Here is a 20,398-nt window from a genome sequence, read left to right as displayed (position 1 = left end):
AGTGCACATCCTTAAAGTTGCAGTCGCAATCCCAAACCCCGAAAGTGTCCTTTATTTGGCTTCTCTGGGATGTGGGATTGCAGAAGTCCTCACTAGGCATGGCGATGTACGCTTCGTGATGAGAATGTGGCAACCGGAGGGTTCGCAGTGGGCACCAAGTGGTCATGAGTAGGCGACCCAGGTTGAGAAACCTGCTGCTACTGGCAAGGACGTAGCAGGTATGATTTGGCTGAGGCAAGCATATGCTTTTGCATGATTTTAAGTCGATACATTGCATGCATTCATTGAATGGTCAATTGCTACTAATTATTCATCAGTATAGTAGAGACCAGTGGACGGGCAAGTGTAGATACCCGGGCATGCTTGCATTGTGGGAATGTGACACCTGCTGGAGCAGGTAGAGAGCCAAGTGGCACTAGCAAGTGGCTAGTAATGGTTCCTGGACAAGGAATGGGACTCATGGTGAATGTGAACGGTGGAGCGGCTCTCAAGGCAGGGTGAGTAGCCGATTGCGAGAGTTGCACCATGACGTTGAGGATACCCGAGTAGTTCGAGTATTTTGGATATGGATCCGGAAGATTGAACGGTGAGAGTAGAATCACTGTTAAGAGAGTAGCCGGTTGGTTGCCGAATATGGGCACGTTGGCCTAGTAGTACCTCGAATTGAGGTAGGTGAGTAGTGCTCGTGCGGTCAGTGTGCATAGGCACGGTTGCCTGATGCTGGACTTAGTGTGGGACGCTATAGAGGCGTATAGAGCGCTCGAGTGTGGGTACTCATAGAGTTCGATTTCGATTCAGCCGGGAGAGTAAGTTGGCAGTAGCACTCAGCATTGCTAAGTGTGAAGCGGGCCATGGATCACTCGTAGGGCTGGTGGCTCGCACTAGGTGCTTAAGAGCCGATAGTGTACTTATAGCTCAATAGAGTATGTCGTGTAGTACGACGACGGCGGGTAGTGCTTGGGGACGACCCGTGCCTGGACCATTTGTGGACTGTGGAGCCTGGGCCCTTTGGGCAGGCGCAGTCAGATGTGAGAGACAGCGGCCCGGTACCTACGGGTAGGGCAGAGATTTGGTCAGGACGGTAGTCCGAGCTTAGACCCGGGAGCGTGGAATGCCACGTGTTGGATCATGAGATCGAGGATACACCGAGTGTGTAGTGACCCAACCCGAGGATTTGAGGTGGTTTGGGGTCACGGTTGCTCCTTGTTGGAGTGTGTGCGAATTCTCGAATAAGAATTTCGCCCGATTATGATTGGGTCTACGCTGGTGAGCGAGGGACGCTATGTGTAGTTGTAAGATGTTTAGGCGGTAGACCTACGTAGGACGGGTGACCGTTGGTCCACGTGTGGAAACCGACGTAATTGGTTTAGCCGATAACTCTATTAGTGAGTTTGGCTTGGATTCACGAACGGAGGGTTAGTGTGGATTTGTCGCAAGAGCGAAGTAGAGTTGGTCGTGGCTTATGATATCAAGGGCGAAGTGCTCTTGTGCGACATTGAGATGTGGATAGCCATGTGGGAATTGGAGCTTGAGGACAATGCTCTTTTGTGGATTGAGATTAGAGATGTGCCGGAGTGGGCCATCTCGTGATAGAGTAAGGATGCGGTTGTGATGAACCACTCGCTATTGGTCGAGTCACCAACGATATTGCTTCTAAGCAATGCAGGTGATCGAATCGGAGTGAAATTTTTCGATTGGGTGTATAATGCAAGAGTAGTTCTTTGCATGGTGGTAATGCACTTTTGGAGCTGCACGTGGCAAATGTGAGTGAATCTAGTCTTACATCCTTCGTAGTGAGCCTTTGGATAGTTCCGATAAGTGAAAGGCCACTCCGAGATGCGAAAGTGTATTGGAACCCTCGACTATTTGATAAGTTGAGATGGGGTATGCATTGGAATTGAAGTGAGATAGTTTCGAGGACGAAACTCTTTTAAGGAGGGGAGGATGTAAGGTACCGGACTTCTAAAATTATGAAGTTACGGTGTACATTTGGTTGGAAAGCCATTTGAATAGTTCCGGTGAGGTTGCGGTGGAATGTAATATACCGAATTTTAAATATAAAAATAGAAATAAATAAAAATAGTATGAGATACTATTTTTATTGGATTTAAAGAGGTGAAATATAGGTTGGGAATGACCTGTGCTGAAATCGGAGCGAAAACAGAAGATTTAGAATTTTCTGTGAGAAACGGGACAAATAAATTAGCAGAAAATGCACAATGTCAGAAAATAATGAAAACTGGAAGATATGTCAGAATTATTTTTATGAGGCTAGATTTAAAGTTTCATGCCATTCTGACACCCGGAAAGTGAAAAATAAAATCCGACAGCTATCTGATAAAGATTACAGTTCCGTAGAGCTTTCGGTGACCAAACGTGGTCGAAACTGAAAACTTAAGATATATTCTTACTCAGTACGTTAAACCAAGCCTGCCTGTCAAATTTGAGCGCAAACGGACGTTCAGAAGGGCTCCAACGACTCCGAACTGCTAAACTGAGCTGGAGATGTAATTTCTAATAGGTGCAAGGCGTTCTTGTGAATTTGGCCACTTGTCTCCTTCTTCCCCTCAACCGTGCAGCCACAACCCACACACACACACACTCACACACGCATGGAGAGGGAGAGAGAGAAACCTCCCTTTCTCTCTCTAAACCTGTCCCAAAATTGGTGGATTTGGTAGAGATTGAAGCTTGGAAGTGAATCATCTTCATCTTCTTCATCTTCTCCATGGTTTGGAGCAAGCTTTGAGGTGAGCTTCTTGAGCCCTCTCATGGTAGATCTCTAGGATTAGCTTTATATGCTCTAGAGATGGATTTAGTAGAATACTTAGATGCTAATTAGAGGTTTATTGCTTGATTCATGAAGTTAAATAATGGATTTAGCTATAATGGCATCTAGGGCTTCAAAATTGGAGTTTTGTAAAACGTATGGGTTTGATCTAATTTGACCCTCCGTAAATCTAATTGCTAGGTAAACGAACGTGTTGGCGAAGTCGGTTTGGCGATTCGTCGAGCCATTGTGAAGTTATTAAAGAAACGGACATTAGGCTTCGTTTCCGCCTGGAGGGCCGAGGCGACATCGTAAAATCATGAAAATGGATTTGGAGCATCGTGGCACATAACCGAAGACCTATAATTTTCGGAGCCGCGATTCGACGCACGGTTGGTGAGTATTAGCAAAATCGGGCCGAACTGGACATGGGTGCCGCGGGAGGCCGATTGCAAGTGTTGACAAGCAATCGGAAAGCGATTTGAGGTGGGTTGTGCTCACCGAAGCGACTAAGTCGCCTATATGTCTAAGAATAATGGTTTTCTAATTGATGCATATAGTTGTATTGGTAGGCTTACATGATAATATGAATGCTTGAAACATACTATGTGTCACGCCCCAATCCCCGCCAATTTGGTCGGGTTCGGGTCACGTCAACAGACGCCGAACGGACAGAGCCTCCCCTGTCCGCCCAAGGCTCTAACAACATGTATAAATAGGCAATCAACAAGAGAATTGCATATAAAATACAAGGCTTGCGCGAGGGCAAGCAACCACGGAAGCGAAAGCTCTAAGCTAAATATACATCACACATGATATTTGATTTCATTTAAACCAAATTCGAGTAAACAAAACTATTACATTCCATTCAACCATCATATCTTTTTACATTTAGTCATCCACCAAATACATGATTGTTTACAACTTTACATCTCTAATTCAACAAAATAAAGCTGCTACATGTACACCAAAAGGGTAATGACTACAAAATGTAATGCTACTCCGGTGGCCGCTACCTACAGCGCTAAACCCTTGCCTCGGTCCTCCGCCGCCCCGCTCGTGCTAGGACCTGTAGGGTTAGTGGTGTGAGAACTACAACGAAGTTCCCAGTGGGCTCGGCATCCGACCTCGCCGACTTACCCACTAGGTCCATCCAGGCATAAGTATTTCAAAGGAGGAAAAGTAACCACTACTAATGCAACTAATACTATGCCTGCAAGAAGGAAGTCAGTAGATATATAATTTCAATGCAAAAATGGAAATGCATGCATGCTCCAATCATAATCAAGCTTTGGCTCTTACCCAATCTTACCGGTTAACTCTGTTAACCCCAATAACTCACAACCCCCTTAATAATTGGGGGACTCAAGCTCCTAGGACCGTCAACTGGTGGGACTTTACCTCGCCCAGTGGTGACCAACTCGGAGCGCACGCTCGAGGGGAGACACTTCCTCAAGCCAAGACGTTATGTGAGATCGATCTAATCCCCAACTGTAGGATTCATAGCACTGTCACAATATCGATGTCATGGTAGGTCTCTACTATTCATTCTTGCACTCTCAAGGCATATCCGTGATGATGCCATAATTTGGTAAACGTAGAGTTAACGTTTATTTCTCAATCAATCTTGTTTCTATGTCAATGTCACCCTTGTTTTTCTATTTCCAAAGTCCAACCTCACATTCACACAACTTGAGGATCCAATCACACATGTCTTCTTGGTTCTATCGTCCCTATGTTCAACTACGTTAGAAACATATAAATGAAGTCAAACAAGTTCCACATTATCTACCCTACTATCATGAATGGGTATTCTATACATATATCTCAAGAGTAGAGAAAACAGACATAGAAGGGAATCCAACGATTCCGCGTGCACCCCCACCTCTAGTAATGTGCTGTGGGTGAAGTATTATGAGACTCCCGGATTTTACGAAAGCCGCTTCCGCGCCTAATCAAAACGGTGCCATATTAGGCCTTTTGTACATGGACTATACTCTATCATTTTCGTAATGTTAAACGGAGTTGCCCAACGTGTTTAGGGCACCCCCAATTAGGTTCCACGGGTGCAATTTGTCCCCGAACCAACCTAGGGCAAAAGCGCCCAAATTCAAGCCCTAATATTGTCATTTAGGGTTTCCCATGAATCGATCCAACCTTAAGCAAACAATAGCTTAGGATCCTCTAAGAAGCATCCTAGTAAGGTTCTAGACTTGAACCAACCCTAGGCTTCCATGACAAACCCCACCCACACCATGAGAGCACTTGATCTCATGGGTTCCATGGAGTTCAAGGCATATAGAGGCTCCCATGGCCAAAACAACCCAAAGCTCCAAAACATAGGATTAAACCAAGCCCTAGACTCATTTCTACCAAAACTCACGCCTTCGCCCAAGCCCCCCAAGTCCTTCTGTAGGCTTGTAGCTTGTAGGAGAGCTTGTAGAACCCACCAAAGCCTCCAAATCCACCTTCCCTTGCTTCTTCTTCTTCTTCTCCAAGCCCTAGAGCAAGAGTTCTAGAAAGAGAAAGAAAGGAAATGGGAGAGAATGGTGAAAATGGCTGTGGGAGAGAGAGGGGTGTCCACATATAGTGTTGTGACAATTGCATTTAGACCCCTCAACATGTTTCCCCTTGATCTGCCGAGACTGGGCGTTTTTCGCCTTCGGGGACCAGTCTCCCCGACCAGGGACCAGTTCCCGAACGTGGGTGTTCCAGGACTTAGCCAAATTTTGGGTTTTTGGGCTGTTGCGCAGCGAGGGACCGGTCTGCCCCTTCAGGGACCGGTCTCCCGAGGACCGGTCTCACCACCAGGGACCGGTTGCCTCAGGACTTCCTGGCAGGCTACGCGTACGGGGACCGGTCTCTCCTTCAGGGACCGGTCCCCGAGAGCACAAAATCTGAGACTTAACCAGATTTTCTGATTCTCTCTATCGGGTCCCTTTTTGCTTCTCCTATGAGCCCTAATGTGCTCAGGGTCCATTCTAACTCGTTCAATTCCGCGTTCCGCTCGACGGAACTCGGCACGATTACGAGGGATGTGGTATGTTACACTATGTAGTTGATATTGCCTACCAATGAGATGAAATGTATAATGCATTAAATGCTAAAACAATACATGAGATGCTAAGTATAGACTACTTTGGATGATTATTATATGTATGTTGACATATCATATGATGCTAGTAATATATATGCATGATGACATATTGTGAATTAACATATTGTGGATTATGTTAAATAGAAACATATACATGATGACATATATTGCATATGATGGAAGAATTATACATGTTGCCATATTGTGGAACATAGTAGATGAATTATGCATGTTGAACTTGGTCGATTAGATAAATTGACATTGGAAAACAAGAACATGAAAATTATAATACTTGATGTGCACAAGTAGAGTGTCAAGTAGATCGAGTGGCATTTGGACTAGTGTAGTAGAGATACTCTGACATGTTTTGAGAATAAGTGTAGTAGAGACACTTGTGACATTACTGTTGGGACTAGTGGATTTCCCGAGTCATTATTAGCCCTAGTTCGTAGGGTATCCTCACATGGAGAGGATGTAGACGAGTTTCGATTGAGATGTTGGTCCTAGTTCGTAGGGTATCCTCACGTGGAGAGGATAGATCAAGCTCACGGTCTGTTATTTGGCGTGGTATAGCCATCCATATCCTCACATGGAGAGGATTGTCGTCGAGTACTCCGGAGTGTCGGGCGATTAGGACCACATGGAGGTCCGCAGACAGTCCCGGGTTTGGAGGCATATGGAGCTCCCTTGCCCAATACGGGATGAAAATGTGAGTTGTAGGCGAGCCCAAGGGTTTCGCCATAGATTGGATAAATGGAAAGTCAATATGGTCATTGAACATTGCTTATCGAACATGGATCGAACTTGTTAGCATGATAGCACCATTTTACTATATGATGCATCATATGAGTTTTAGTTGCATCCCAGTTGAGTGGATTTAGGGCTGAGGTGCATGTCAGACATCCTTTACCTTGAGCCTGACTTTGTGCGGTATTCCGCGTCATGATTAACTCAAGACCGAGTCGATGTGGATAGCTTCTAAAAGCAGTTAAACCTATGAGCAGAATTGTAATTAACAGGAATCTAAGATAGAGGAAAACTTAGAAGTCAATTGGTTGAACTGTGAATAACAGGAATAAAAGTAGTATCGATTGAACTACTAGTTGTTGCATGGTTGCATAAACTGCATGATTTCATATTGCATATTGTGAGGCACAACATGTATTTCATAACTTGAATATATATATATATATATATATATATATATATATATATATATATATATATATATCTGTTGGATATCTGTTGGACTAACATGTTGTAGGGCCTCCTTAGACCTATTGGTCGAGCTCTTCCCTTGGGTGGCCGTACCCACTGGGAACCATGGAGTTGGTTCTCACCCCACGTTGTTTTGGGGTATTGCAGGTTCCCACGTGAGCGGCGCAAGGCGAGGGCGTAGCTCCATAGATAGCGCCCTACCTTAGAGACCAGAGATAGAAGTACCCCGAGTCGGCATAGCCTAGGGGTAGAGGGAAAAGAAAAAAAAAAGCAAACTTGTAATAATATTGCGATCATTAATTGTATTTGGAAGAGAATGTAACGTAATAATGCAAATGTGATGTAAAAATAAATCTAAAGGGGAATGCTTGTAATAACATAGGATGTGTTATGTTGATTGATACCTTCCTTATGCAATCTTACTTGAATACTGTTCCTGGTTGGAACTTCTTGTACTTGTATTAATTGCGACACCTAGGACGTACAGGGGAGACTCTGTCCGTTCGGCGGTCTGTCGGCGTTCCCGAACCTAACCAAATAGGCGGGTGTCGGGGCGTGACATGTTGGACTTGAAATTGACTTAGAAGAAAACTATAGGTTCTACACTGTCATTTTCTGAAAACTACCATATTTAACTTTAGAAGCTGTAATTTATTTGTATCGCCGTAGTTTGTAGACGGTTGATATCCAGTATAGTGTATAATGAATTTATGCTCGTGCTGCGATACCGAGTTTATTTTTACAGTCGTGTTTAGACTGTTCCGGACTGTCGGGGACCGTTGTGGTTGACGGTGAACCCAGTTTGCTATTTTTGCATCAGATTGTGCCGATGGCACGTGTGTTATGATTGTTAGACCAATTAGACCCTTCTACTTTGACTATAGCCTGTGAGAGCCTGATTGAGCTCTCGGCAAATATACGCTTATGTACTCGGTTGGGTAGCGCCCACGAGTGCCACTCCGGAGTCGAATTTTGTGCTTTTGCGTTGTTGTCGTTGTGTCATGATTGGACTCACTCTCCATTGACGACCCAGCGTAGTGATAATTAGTATAGCTTCGACAGGCGGGACGTGTGTGTTCACAGTCCCTAGTGAGATTTGGTCAGTGATTGCATTCTCTACAGGTAGTTAGTGTTGGATCATAATAGTATAGTGACATTTAGCTGTAGAATTGTTTCAACTTTCTTTACTATTTTTTAGCATACTTTTGTAGACTTATTGGGTAAGCCGTTGATGTCGGTAGCGGTACCCACTGAAAACTACTTTTTTTGCAGTAGTTCTCATACCTAGTTGTTGAACCCTTTTGCCAAGCCTTCTTCTTCGGTTGCTGTCGTTCCTAATAGTGATCACGAAAAGGGAGTCGCGAGCTAGATCCCTTCCAAATGAGTTGCAGAGTGGAGTACCTTCCTCATGTAGTTTTAGGGTATTTTGTACATATGGGTGTTGTTTGGGGTACTCGCTGGAACTAGTGTTGTAGTAGATCCTTTTGTATGTACTTGAACCCCTCGATATATATATATATATACACACACTAGGAGTCCGGCTACTATACTATTATGAGTACGATCGCCCTCGTACTCATAAGTTGTTTTTGATGATAGAGCTTCCAAATCGATGATCTATACCGTTAAACATTTTCTAGAGTATTTAAAACTTCTAGAAATTAAATTTTATAATTTTTCGATATCATTTACCTAACGATCAAAAGGTCACAAAATTGACAATTTTTAACGGCCGGTATGAGATATTTGCTAGTTTAACGGTGAAAAAAAATCGAAATAGGTTGAATTTTTGATAGAAAATTCTATTCACTACCTAAATAAAGATCAATAACTCCGATCTTAAATTGAAGGATTTGATCATCCATTTTTTGAATGTCATTTGATTTTAACCGTTCATGTTATACTCGTTTGATGGACTTTTTAATGATTTCGAAAATTTATGGAATTTATTTTCTAGAAGTTTCAAATACTCTAGATCATGTTTAACGGTGTGGATCGTCGATTCGAAAACTTCAACATCGAAAACAACTTATGAGTAGTAAGAGTTCTATACTCATAAGAGTATAGTAGCCCTACTCTATATACTACTTAAATGTACGTGCAAATGCACGTAACAATTATTATAATTTATTTCAAATCAATATAAATTTGTGTATTATATATATCCAAAATTATACAATAAAATTTATATTTATAAATTAATATGTTATATTTTATTAGAAAATATTTACAATATCTTATTTGAGATATTTTTTTAACAAATTGATTATATATATAGATTTTTATATATAGTAGAGATTTAATAGATTGAACATAACCATTCGTTTTTATTTGAGATATATTTAACAAATTAATCATAACCATTCGTAGGGAATATTATTTTATTCTTTTTTGGATTCCGTCTGTCATTGTCGGAATTNTCTGTTCTTTCTACATTTTATTCCATTCATTCATCTAATCTAATTTAGATTCATTTAAACATACTACTCACATCTTATCACAATAAACTAGGCTATATATATATAAATAGAGCTAGGCTACTATACTATCTATAGTACCGGAGCTCCGGTACTATAGTGTTGTTTTCGATTTTCGAGCATTCAAATCAACGATCCACACCGTTAAAACTGATCTAGGGTATTTAAAATTTTTAGAAATAAAATTTTATATTTTTTCGACATAGTTTACTTTATGATCAAACCATTTCAAAATTGTCAATTTTCAATGGCTATTATGACGAGTTTGGAGTTTAACAGTGTAGAAGAATCTAAATTTCTTCAAATTTTGATAGAAAATACTTTAAACTATATAGATTAAGGTTAACATTCTTGATCTTGAATTTAAAAGTCCTATGCTCAATTTTTAAAGAATATTCAATTTCCACTATCCATTTTGAAATTAATTTTCCACTGTCCATTTTGAAATTTTGGTCATATCATTTGTTTTTCTTAAATTTATGTCAAAATTGTTTTTCTTTACATTTATATGTGTTTATTTAATCTATATATTTTCGTAAAAAATTTCTATTCGTTCGCACCGTGAGGATCCCTACACTAGTATAAATAAAGATGAATAAAAAACTTTTAGTTGTAATGGAATCCTAAATAGAATAAAGTTTGAAAAAGAAATTGGTTTAAAAATACCTATGTCCATTTTGCTGATATTTTACCAGAACTGGCTTTGAAGAAGACAAGAATTTCCATGTTGTTTTGAACTCTGTTATTGCTGGGCGATATCATGTTACCGAGTATCTCGGGTCAGCTGCCTTCAGCAAAGCTATTCAGGCACATGACTTGCACACCGGAATGGATGTATGTGTGAAAATCATAAAGAACAATAAAGATTTTTTTGATCAAAGCCTTGATGAAATCAAGTTTTTGAAATATGTCAACAGGCATGATCCGGCGGACAAGTATCACATTCTGTGCTTGTATGATTACTTCTACTCTCGGGTAAAAACTATCGAACTCTTTCATTTCTATTTTGAGTCTTATATTTCTGTGAATTTTTTTTTCTGAAAGTTCATTAGTAGTGATTTTGGATTACAGCATGGTTAAGTGAAACGTGCTAAAATAATGGTAGATGTAAAGGAGAATAGAACACCTTTTGTACTACACTAGAGTTGCTCTAGAGCTTGTTTAATTTAGACAGTCCTCTTAAGATATTAGCCAGTGTTATAATGGCATCACCTTGAGAACCTTGATTATATCATGGCATTTCATATAATGGAGTGCACAGTCATCTCATTATCCTTGGATCATATTGTTTTTATTTTTCTTTGATGTTGTCATGGAACTCGAAGATTTCATGATTTACCTGTTGGACCTGAACTAGTCCAATTTAAATTTCTATGTTAAGTCACAGTTCTATCATCCAGATCAAAACTTTGAAACAACATCCTTTCTGACATTTTTGATTAAACTCAGAAAATTGGACAGGTTTAGTGCAAAGCCTTTTTTTTTAAGAAAGTTACACACACACACACACACACACACACACACACACACACATATTTATATAGATATAGCTTGTTTAATTTAGACAGTCCTCTTAAGCTCTTAGCCAGTGTTATAGTGGCATCACCTTGAGAACCTTGATTATATCATGGCATTATCATATAATGGAGTGCATAGTAATCTCATTATCCTTAGGTCATATTGTTTTTATTTTTCTTTTTTGTTGTCATGGAACTTGAAGATTTCATAATTTGCCTGTTGGACTTGAAGTAGTCCAATTTAAATTTCTATGTTTATATCACAGTTCTATCATCCAGATCAAAATTTTGAAACAACATCCTTCCTGATATTTGACATTTTTTATTAAACTTAGGGAAATTGGACTGTTTTAGTGCAAAGCCTTTTTTTTTTTTAAAGAAGTTACACACACACACACACACACACACACACACATATTTATATAGATATAGCTTGTTTAATTTAGAGAGTCCTCTTAAGCTCTTAGCCAGTGTTATAGTGGCATCACCTTGAGAACCTTGATTATATCATGGCATTTTCATATAATGGAGTGCATAGTAATCTCATTATCCTTAGGTCATATTGTTTTTATTTTTCTTTTTTGTTGTCATGGAACTTGAAGATTTCATAATTTGCCTGTTGGACTTGAAGTAGTCCAATTTAAATTTCTATGTTTATATCACAGTTCTATCATCCAGATCAAAATTTTGAAACAACATCCTTCCTGATATTTGACATTTTTTATTAAACTTAGGGAAATTGGACTGTTTTAGTGCAAAGCCTTTTTTTTTTTTAAAGAAGTTACACACACACACACACACACACACACACACATTCTAGCTTGCTTCTCTTGTTAATGGCGAGCTTGCCCATTCTGTTTGCAGACCTAAATTTGTAGTCGATAAATATGCTTTCACATTGGAATTTCAGAGTCTACTGGGCAAACTAATATGCTTTAATGTCAGAAAGGTTTGGTTAGAAGCTAGCCCATTTGTAATCTTTTTCTTCAAACTGTGTCCCAATGACCAAACTTGTACATTAGTAACTAGGTAATTTCTTTAACTTTAGCTTGCAGTAATTAGTGCAGTTCAAGTTACATGTCAAGTACCTAGCCTTGTGTGACTTTTAAGTACCGTGCAATTTATGTGCTTTTTCAACTGCCCGGTCATTTCTCTAGCATTACTTGCGCAAATAAAGCTTCTATCATGTCATATATGAACATGTTTAGTGAAGAATAGGAGTTGGTTCCTTTTGGGACTGTTAAACTATTCAACTCGCAACTTTTCTTTGGATACGAATAGGTACGGCTGCGCTGGTTGTCAATACTGACTGGAATAACCAGGTTGTAGCCTCTTTCATGGATTCAGAAGAAGTTTACAAACTTATGTATATATATCTCTTGTGTAGCCATTGGTGTGACAAATTAGCTAGTATAAATGCCCTAGTATGCTTCGAGTTACTTTTGTGTCCAAAACAAGAATGCAATTATGCAACACATCCTTAGCTGGAGATGGGTGATATAGTACGCAACCCTAGTTAGCCCTTGCTCATCTCTTAATCCTGTGATAGAATTGTACAGAGAACCACGAATTTTGGTGTGGTAAAATGTCTTTATGCCGCAACTTGACTTTGGTGTGTCAGTCATCTTCCTTATTATTGTCTGTTATCTTACATAACTAGTAATATTAGCTGGCAATTGGCAAGCACTGATAGTTGCTTGATGCTCTTTCAACCTATTCGTCTTATAACTTTTTGTAATTTAGTCTTTGCTCGACTGTTGCTTGTTTCTTGACTTCTTAGAGTGCTGATGGATGGTCTTCCATGACTAGTTTTAATCCAAAACCTGGAACTGCACTATTCGATTATGGTGCTTAGCAGACAGCAACATGCACAAATAAGCGAGCAACGTCGTTTGGTTGGAGAAAGGTCATTAGGCAACAATACTGGTGGGGAGAGAGGGCACTGTGGTACTGCTGTGTAGATTAGGGTTTGATTAATGTTAGCTAGAGCCATTATATAAAATGAATTGATTGTTGTGAGACAAATGGCAATTTGATTGAAGATCATTCTATCAGAAATTTCTAGGTAGGGCTTTATCAAGTATGTGGGTCAAGTCTAAATAGCTTTTTTGGGAAACCAATGCTAAAAAACCTATCAGACAGGGCATTGTTTCTGCCTGGACTGGATACCTGCCCTATATATATTTAATGGTGCCTATAGACATTGATAGGACTCTAGCTGATGTTTCAGTTAATTATCTTTTTAAGCCGTTGCCTTGTACATCAGATAACATAGGAGAAATTCTAAATTTATCTTCTAAGTTTGGAATCTTAAAGCCTACAGATAACATAGGAAAACTTCTAAGTAATTGTAAGTTTGGAATCTTAATCAGAATGTGAAGATTAATAATGTCACATGCAACTTCTTAAGAATTTTAGGCTGTGGAATATTTTCATGCTGCCTTTTAGTTTTATGCCATTTCTCTATGATCCATTGTTAAGCGAAAAGATCTAGTTCGTTGGGTGTGAAAAAAAAACAAGAGAATTGAGAAAAAGAGGAAAAATAAAGTACACAAATATTTATATGGTTCAACCACTGGCTTATGTCCATAGGCGAAGACAGAGCATAGACTTTCATAAATAATCCAAACAGAGTACAAAAGGTGACTCACAAAAACCCTGCCTTCAAAATACACCCTTGCTCTTTCTCATTTTCAGCCCCAAATCATTGAAATAAAAGATATATTTATATTGGTGACTAAAATCCAATAAGATTGAATAATCTCAATAAGATTAGGCATAATCCTAGCTTAACTTAATAGGTTGTGAGGAATAGAATAGGGTTGGGAAACCTTGTGGTTCAAGAATTTGAGGCATATCGAGCTATCTCCACCTTGTCTTGAATTCTTCATCTTTTGCCAAAACCCCAATGGTTCCTCGAGTGCTACTGCACAGACAAATTGTACATGGAATATTGAATTTGGTCATCAAAAGAGGCTTAATGAGCAAATCTGCTTGGTTCTTTAGAGAACCAATCTTCTTCCTCTCCAGTTAACGCCTTGTGCAACCTCGTTGCATTAGAACGACTTACATCTAAACTTGCTGAATAGCGAAACTGCTGGAGCAATCACACTTCTTGATCTCAAATTTCATCAACATTTTAAACACCCACTTGAACAATCAGACTCTGATATTAGTTTCTTATGAATTCGCAACTTGCTTTGATACCAAAATTGCTTTGATATCAGTTTGTTACGATAAAAGCGGAAATGATTTAGTTCATCGGGTGCGAATATACAAATGAGAATCGAAAAGAAGAGAAGAAAAATAAAGAATACATATTTATGTGGTTCAATTACTCATCTAAGTCCATGGGTGAAGATGGAGCAGAGACTTTTATTATAAAGTCAAACACAGTACAAAAGATGCCTCTCACAAAAAAATTAAAAAAAAATAGAGAACACTATTTACGTGGTTCGACCACTGGTTTACGTTCATGGGCGAAGATGGAGCAAAAACTTTAATTATAATCCAAACAAGTACAAAAGATGCCTCTCATTAAAAAACCCTAGCATCCAAAATGCACCTATACTCCCTCTCATCTGCCGCACCAAATCAACGAAATAAAGAATATATTTGTATTAGTGACTATAATTCAATAATACTAGGAATAATCTTAATAAGATTAGGTATAATCCTAGCTTACAGGTTGAGAGAAATAGAATAGAGTTAGGAATTCTTGCGGTTCAAGAATACGAAACATATCTGACATCCATCAGTAGAAGCAAGAATTGTCTGCTGCTAATGCTTTCATTTTTTTCCGCTGCTATTACAGCTATAGAGCTATATATTTCTATTTCTTTTTTACTTGGAACCAATATAATTCTTTATGTCCATCATATTAGTTGACCATTCTATATGTGGCATTTGTTTCTATTAGAAGGTTGTGTATCTTCATTCTTTTTGTCGAATAACTTCTATCCTCGGTTAAATATGCTTTGATATTATATTATGGGCTTAGTTTACTAAATGGGAATATCGATAACAATCCCTATTTGGAAGATGATCTATTGTTGTGTTAATTGCACCATTGGTTCCTAAGCTTTTGCTCGAATTTTTGCTTTCCTGATCGTTTAATTTTTGCAATTGAGTTCCCAACATTTATTACTTTAGGCAACTAAGTCCCTGCAGTCAAAAAGCCCAGAAATTTCAATAGAAACTGTAATGTAGGACAGAATATAGGATCCTACAATTTAGAGGGCTCCAAAATATGATTTATATTTTTTTTGGAAGCTTTTGAATTTCTAAAATTTTCTGAATATTTTGAATACTTTTCAACTTTTAAAAAATTTTCAGAATTAAAAAAAGAAATTATGAAAATCAATAATTAAGAAAAATAGGAAAAAATTTCAGAAAAAATGGAAAAAGAAGAAAAAAAATAGAAAAAAGTAATCAAGACTCACTCTTGAACTGAACTCGTTTCTGGATTGGACTCACTTTAGGGCGAGCGCATGCGCGAAAGGAAAAAAAGACATCATTGCCAAAGCATTTGTCTTCATTATAGATTTATAAATTCATATTCATCATCATACAAGGAAGTCTTATGTCTTATTAATACTATCCTTAACCTTACTTATACATAACCTACTTAGGATTTAAACTTATCCTAAATAACTAAAAAAAATTTTATCTAGAGATTAACTGAATAATAAAAATCTAGAAGTAAATACTAACTAAAAGATAAGATCAACTATTGTAATTTGATTTTAAAAAACATTGAATTCAATTGATTTATAGATCAACCAAATTGGGTCAGCCTAGTTCTGCCTCATTCGCTTATGCAGCGCAGGGTTTCATCCTCAAGACTAGTTGGATTTGTAAGGTGATAAAAAACAACCAAGTGTGTGGAATAAAGTAATGTAGTCCAACACTTGCATGTTGAACAACTTGTATCATCAAAGTCTCCAACTTGGTGTTGATGTAGGAATGACTAGTATGTCGATGACGCTTTATAAAGATTGATATTGTGGAGAAAAGTGGTGTTGGTGCAATTTGAAGCTCAAGTATGGAGGGCGGATATTGCTGGGGCGATGAGGGTAAATGGATTTGTAATCTTATCTCTTCAACGCACTCACCGCGGATGCTCAAATTCCAACTCGATCACATCTAGAACTTATTTGCAATCAGATGGTGCAAATGGACTGGATTAGAATTGTCATCTCCTGACTATGCTATGGGTGGCTTACTTTGTTGAGCAATCAGGGTTTCCAGTTGAACTTTTAGTTGGATCCATCGATACTCATCTCTTGTCTTACTCATCATTAAAAATCATTTTCAACAATTTTAGCATCATCTCAAAATCTTTCAACCTCCTTTTTTTCTTTGTCAAAAAAGTATTTTGATAAAATCAAGATGAAATATTTTCCTTTGTCTATATCACCATCTCAAATTACCTTAGTATTTCCATTTGAATATCGATTTTTTTTTCCTCCCAAAGTATGACTTCTGATCGTACAACCATTCATCAAACTCCACTCTTGTCATCTCACATATTTTTTTCACTTTATATGTATTCTTTTTTTTCTGCTATACTTCTGGAAAATATTTTTTAAGACATTCTTTTTCATCCATGATGTTTTTTTTAACTACTTTTTCTCCATTTTTTTTCTCCACACATTTTTCTTACACCTTTTCTTTCACTCTACTTTTCTTTATTTTACTTTTTTCACTCTACTTTTCTTTATTTTACTTTTTTCACTCTACTTTTCTTTATTTTACATTTTCTCACCTTTTTTTTTCACCCTGTTTTCTTCCACAAGCCCCAAATTTTTGAGGAAACGGAATTGTCAACTCTGATGCCAAATCTGATATAGGATGGAATGTAGTACCCTACACTTTGGAGGACTCCTAAATATGATTTACAATATTTTTGAAAGCTTTGGCATTTCTAAAAATTTTTGATATATTTTTTAATTTTTTTAATTTTCAGAATTAAAAAAGAAGAAATTATGAAAAGTATGAAATTAAAGAAACAAGAATAAAATTCAGAAAAATAAAAAAAGAAAGGAAGAAAAGAAAATTAGAAAAGATAATCAAGACTCACTCCTGAACTGTACTTGTTTCTAGACAGGACTCACTCTAGAGCGATGCATTCGTTGAAAGAAAATAAAAGACATCGTTGCCCAAGCATTTGTCTTCATTATAGATCCATAAATTCGAGTTGAGCTAGTATACTATTGATAGTATATAAATAGTATTTACTATCTAATTTTCTGCTATTGGATTATTACTATACCACCTACCACCACTAAAGCCTAGGCATCCAATGGCAAAAAAGTTGGTAGCAAACACTTTCAATAGTATAAATAGCATTTTATCCCTACTATGTAAATTCATATCATTATCATACAATGAAGTCTTTTGCCTTATTTATACTATCCTTAACCTTATACATAACCAAGTTAGGATTTAATTTTATCCTAAATAACGAACTAAACAAAACCTTATCTTGAGATTAACTGAATAATAACAATCTAAAATAAATACTACCTAAAAGATAAGATCAACTACTCTAATCTGATTTTTTTTCCAAAATAAGCAATAAATTCAATTGATTTAAACTGATTGACCAAATCAGGTCGGCCCAGTTTTGCATCAATCTACCACATGGCAACCTCTGGCTTATTAAACAGGCTTATTGACAGCATAGACTTTAATTGAAACAAGTAACAAACTTTAGGGACTTCATCGAAACAATTAAAAAGTTTTGCAATTAAAATGAGAAATTGGGTAAAGTTTGGGCATCAACATAGCAGCTCACCCTCTATTATGTACTGTATCAAGTGTTCCATCTCAAGTGAGAAATCTGTTTAACTGTTCAACTAATTTGTGTTTTATTCTATAGGAACACTTGCTGATAGTTTGTGAGCTTCTCAAGGCAAACTTATATGAATTTCACAAGTTCAATAGAGAATCTGGAGGGGAGGTTTACTTCACCGTGCTGAGGTTGCAGGTTGTTTATTTATTTTGTTTCTTTTGGTTGTTTAAATTTCACCACCCTGTTGGCCCCCATCTTGAACTTTTGTTGTTCAGTTATTTCATATTTTTGCTAATTTCCTCTTTAATTTTGATCTACAGTCAATAACTATTCAATGTCTGGAGGTACTTCAGTTTTTGCACAGCCTTGGTCTTATTCATTGTGATTTGAATCCTGAAAATATATTGGTGAAAAGCTACAGCAGGTGTGAAGTCAAAGTCATTGACCTTGGGAGTAGTTGCTTTGAGACCGACCATTTATGTTCGTACGTACAGTCACGATCGTACCGCGCAACTGAGATTATATTGGGTCTTTCTTATGATAAAAAGATTGATATTTGGTCACTCGGATGCATCCTTGCTGAACTTTGTACCGGAAATGTAAGCTCTATTGTCACACCCCGAGCCCGATCCTCTTTGGTCGGTTCGAGCGCGTCGAACAGACGCCGAACGGACAGAACCTCCCCTGCCCGCCCAAGGCTCAACAAGAGGTACAGATAGAGTATAAAAATTGCATAAGCGGAAGCATACACAATGGCTTGCACGAGGGCAAACAATAGCCAAGAGTGAAAGTAAATAACTACACTTAGGGAATCAATTACATTTTTCATCATTTCTTTTCTTTACATCACAGGATCTCAAAATATCATTTCTTGCATTTAAATATAAGAATCTTTTACATCATACATGTTCTTTCCTTTAACAACTAAATCATCAAAGTACAAAAGATGATATAATAAAAGGGGTATGCAACTAAAGTAAATAAACATCTTGCACTGTCACGCCCCACCCCGAAACCACTACCAATTTGGCACGATTCGGCCGTGGCGGCGAATTGCCGAACGGACAGCACCTCCCCTGTCCGCCCAAGGCTCAACAACAAGAATGTGTACAAGAATTTACCCAGGAAATTAAATTCTAAACATACACATCCACAAGGGCACAAACAGTGCCAACAATACGAAGAGCAAGTAATCCACAAGAAAAAGCATGTGAAATAAAGAGAGTACTTTACTAACTATCACAATAGTTTCATTTACATCACTTTTCATCCCAAAATACATAGCTCTCCAAGTCCTCACCTACAATGATTCTCTCTCAATACATAGGTGTACTAATGCAAAAGGGAAAGCTACTATACTACTACGGTCTCACTGATAGGGCGCGATGCCCTTGCCGCGGTCCTCCCTCGGCAGCCCTGTATCTACCACTGGAAATGGAGTGGGGTGAGAACTATCTTCCACAGTTCCCAGTGGGCTCGGCCGCCAACTCTGCCGATCTCCCCACTAGGTCCAAGTGGACACAATTAACAACAGATAGATAGATAGATAGATATGTATCTGAAAACTGTAAATGCAATACTAGGAAAACTATGCTATTATGCCCATAATCATGAATATGAATGCATGCATCATATAATAAAGGTTTGCTACCATGCTAATAAATTTGATCCATATTCGAATAGCAATGTTCAATGGCATTATTAAACCTTTAACCTTTCCATTTACCCAATCTGTGGCGAGGCCCTAGGGCTCGCCTATGACTCACCCTTCAATCCCAAAGTGGGGAGGGAGCTCCAAGTGCACCCAAGCCCGGGACCGTCTGCGGACCTCCATGTGGTCCGGATCTCCAAGTGGTCCTAGTCGCGCGACACTCCGGAGTACTCGACGACAATCCCCTCCATGTGGGGATTGGATGGCTATACCACCCAAACGCAGACTGTGAGCTAGATCTATCCTCTCCAAGTAAGGATGCCCTACATCTAGGGTCAACAACTCAATCAAGTCCTCTCCAAGTGAGGATGCTCTACAAATAGAGTCTATACCCAATCGAATCCTCTTCAAGTGAGGGAGCACTATCACTAGGGTCCACAACCCAATCAAAATCCTCTCCAAGTGAGGAAGCCCTACCACTATGGTCAATGTCTCAATCGACTCATCGACAACCCCTCCACGTGAGGCTACTTAGGTTTACTAAGTTTTTTATCTACAAGGCATTTTCTAAGGGATCCACCTATCCCTAAGTTCTCAAACCCCTAGTGTTATGTACACTACATTAATGCCACTCGTCATCATTTAATATTTGGATGCTACTCGTTTGTTCTGTAACATTAACACTACTTTCTATGTCATCAACACCCCCATCGGGTTCACCTCTTTTCTTTCGCATTATAGGATCCACGTTCCGACCCAATCCTCACCTATCTAAGTCACCAAGCGTTCCAAGTACACTAGATTATCATTTAGAAAGCATAAGGAATGGAGTTACTATGCAATCCTACAATGCAACATGAAGAGATGAGATT

General features: G+C 38.5%; 1 protein-coding gene across 1 annotated transcript; it reads left to right on the top strand.

Annotated features, from left to right (window-relative positions):
* Positions 433–19,323, top strand: LOC109727537 (probable serine/threonine-protein kinase dyrk2). The gene is made up of 5 exons (XM_020257676.1): positions 433–497; positions 10,258–10,537; positions 17,963–18,070; positions 18,196–18,474; positions 19,255–19,323. Exons 1-5 carry the CDS (start codon positions 433–435, stop codon positions 19,321–19,323), a joined length of 801 nt encoding a protein of 266 aa, XP_020113265.1.

The sequence above is a fragment of the Ananas comosus genome, linkage group 22, assembly GCF_001540865.1.
Source record: "Ananas comosus cultivar F153 linkage group 22, ASM154086v1, whole genome shotgun sequence".
NCBI classification, from domain to species: Eukaryota; Viridiplantae; Streptophyta; class Magnoliopsida; order Poales; family Bromeliaceae; genus Ananas; species Ananas comosus.
This window is presented reverse-complemented; position numbering and strand designations above follow the sequence as displayed.